At 44.5% G+C, this 2,385-nt stretch overlaps 1 protein-coding gene across 1 annotated transcript in view; it reads right to left on the bottom strand.

Annotated features, from left to right (window-relative positions):
• Window positions 1-1,033: 1,033 nt before the first annotated feature.
• Window positions 1,034-2,385, bottom strand: part of LOC103131399 (uncharacterized) — a 19,580-nt gene continuing 18,228 nt past the window's right edge. Inside the window, exon 2 of the mRNA XM_016666624.1 lies at window positions 1,034-2,048. Within this exon, the coding sequence (XP_016522110.1) occupies window positions 1,158-2,039 (882 nt within the window). The 5' untranslated portion in view covers window positions 2,040-2,048 and the 3' untranslated portion in view covers window positions 1,034-1,157. The remainder of the gene's footprint in view (window positions 2,049-2,385) is intronic.

The following is a 2,385-nucleotide window of genomic DNA, read 5'->3' as shown; positions in this document are numbered from 1 at the left end:
CCGACCAAGGTCGGTAGCATTTCTTGGAGAAAGTCCACAAGCGGAGTGTTGCCCTCTACTTTCTCTGGTAAATTAATGATTTTTAAATTTTTACGCCGACCACGGTTCTCCAGGTCATCTATTTTTAGCTGTAGCTGTTCCACTATCTTCTCCATGGTGGCTATGCTTGTCCCATAGGCGCCGAGGCTGTCCTCTGTCCCGGAGATTCTCCCCTCGGCCTCCTCCATGCGCTTTTCCAAGTCCGCCGTTCTGCTAGAAAGCAGCGACAGGGAGCTCTCGACCGAACCGACAGAAGTCTTTAAATCGCCCAATGCGACATCAATAGTATCGAGTCGGGTGCCTATGGATGCATCCATATCTTTCATCCGGGAGGCCAACGACTTTACCTCAGATAATATCAGCTCCATTGTAGTTTGGTCGGCTAGCTCCGAGACATTAGCACTGACCTCACCCTGACTTGAATCTTTCGGAACGGTTTTCTTCCTGGTGGAGGAGCCCGACGGGGAAAAAATAGGGAAATCTTTTTCACGTTGTGTTCGAGGCATCCCCGGAATGTTTCAAAGTAGATAAGAACGAGTTTAACTGGAGGTAGATGTAAAATTATTTTTAGCCTGGAGCGGAGAAGAGCCTCAAGCGTCCATCTTGGTCCGTACCCACGTGATCTCCCGATTTTATGTTTCTAACAGAAACATGATTGGATGAAAACAATGAAGCACCTGTACTAATTAAAACAGCCCCTAGGGGGCAATGTTTTATGTTTTCCAGGCACATAGACACATTATAAAACTCCACCAGGTAGCCATGTTGGAGCTGTTTTATTAAAGCTGGGATTAAATAACATCATTAAATAATTTCTCTGAGATTTTCTGAGGTTCTCGTAATAAAAGCCAGTCGAGTGGCTCAGATCCACTGAGTGACTGAAAACTGAGAGTCTACAGTAAAAAAAACAACCTTATTTTAATTTGACTCATTTATTTGTTCTTCTGGTGTTTAACTTGTAAATGTTGTAAAACAATAAAACTGACAGTCGACATGATCAGATGGTCAACTTTATTAAGACAGAATCAAATTCAGGTAGCAAATCATTTTGCAGAAGCTGGATATGATGAAGATGTGATCAGAATAAAGGGATATTTGCTCAGAATAACCAGGACCCTCTACTTAAAACACACAAACTCTTTTGTGCCTTTATTGTTAGTGTTGAGGTCTTTCTCGATGACGTTGATGCCGGCCCTCCTGTAGGCGGATACTGCGCTCATGTCGAGGATCACGGTGAACAGCTTGATGGGATCTTTGCTGCAGTCCGTCTTCTTGTACCACAGGTACACCGGGGTTCCTTTGGTTCCCTCATTCAGGTTTATTCTCACCTGATTGTACTGTTGGTTCTCATAGCTCCTTTCGGACGCCTGATCAGTGGAGACCTTCAGATCTCTGATGGCCTTATTCTCATCGGTGCTCTGTCGGTACCAGATGAAGACGTCAGACCCACCTGCACCTCTGTTGGTGTCTTCATCTATCCGGGTGTAACCTTGACGGAACAAGCCGGCGTCTGAAGAAGGATTATTGGTGGCCTGGATGTCACAGATGTAGGTCTGATGCTCCCTCTTCATCCACAGGTAGATCCAAGCTCCTCCAGCTGTCCGGTTCAGGTCGCAGGTCGTCCTCTCCCACTGAGGCTGGGCCATGTTGGCGTCCTCTTCTGCATTAGTGGAGACGGCCAGCTGCATGATTGGGACGTCGTACTCAGTAGAACCTTTGAAGAACCACAGGAAGACGTCGCTGCCCCCGGCTCCTTTGTTGAGATCCTTATCGATCTTGTGGTACCCTTCACTGATCAGACCTTGTTTCATCCCATCAGTGAAGGAAAACTGGATCCTGGTGATCGCTCCACAGGTACCGGTTTTGTACCAGAGATAGATGTCGTTTCCCCCAGCTCCTTTATTCAGATCTACAGGGATTTTGGTGTAGCCTTGATGACTTAGATGCTGCTCCTCATCTTCGTTCAGAGAAACATCGAGGTCAGTGATGTACTGCGACATCTTTGGCTCCTGCATCAAAGTTAAACCAAGCATGAGACGGAGACTACACCTGATACATCCGGCTACAGAGGAGAGCATTTTATTTAAATAAAATATCTTTATATATCTGATAAATATGAAACATCTTTCTCACAGAGATTCAGCTGCAACAAACAAAAATAAAATATAATTTATATGCATTGATAAAACTGTAAAAGCAGAACTAGTTGTTCTAAAGTTGGTTTGAATCAAGCTTCAAATTCAGACAAAACAGAAATATTTCCAGATTTTAAAAGGATTTGATAGAAAAACGGGTCAAATATGAACCCAGCTGGTTCTGTCCAGTTTGTCAAAATGATGGTTTCCA

This window comes from Poecilia formosa, unplaced genomic scaffold (genome assembly GCF_000485575.1).
Source record: "Poecilia formosa unplaced genomic scaffold, Poecilia_formosa-5.1.2 Scaffold755, whole genome shotgun sequence".
NCBI classification, from domain to species: domain Eukaryota; kingdom Metazoa; phylum Chordata; class Actinopteri; order Cyprinodontiformes; family Poeciliidae; genus Poecilia; species Poecilia formosa.
The sequence above is the reverse complement of the archived record's forward strand: the minus strand, read 5'-3'. Positions and strand labels throughout refer to the sequence as shown.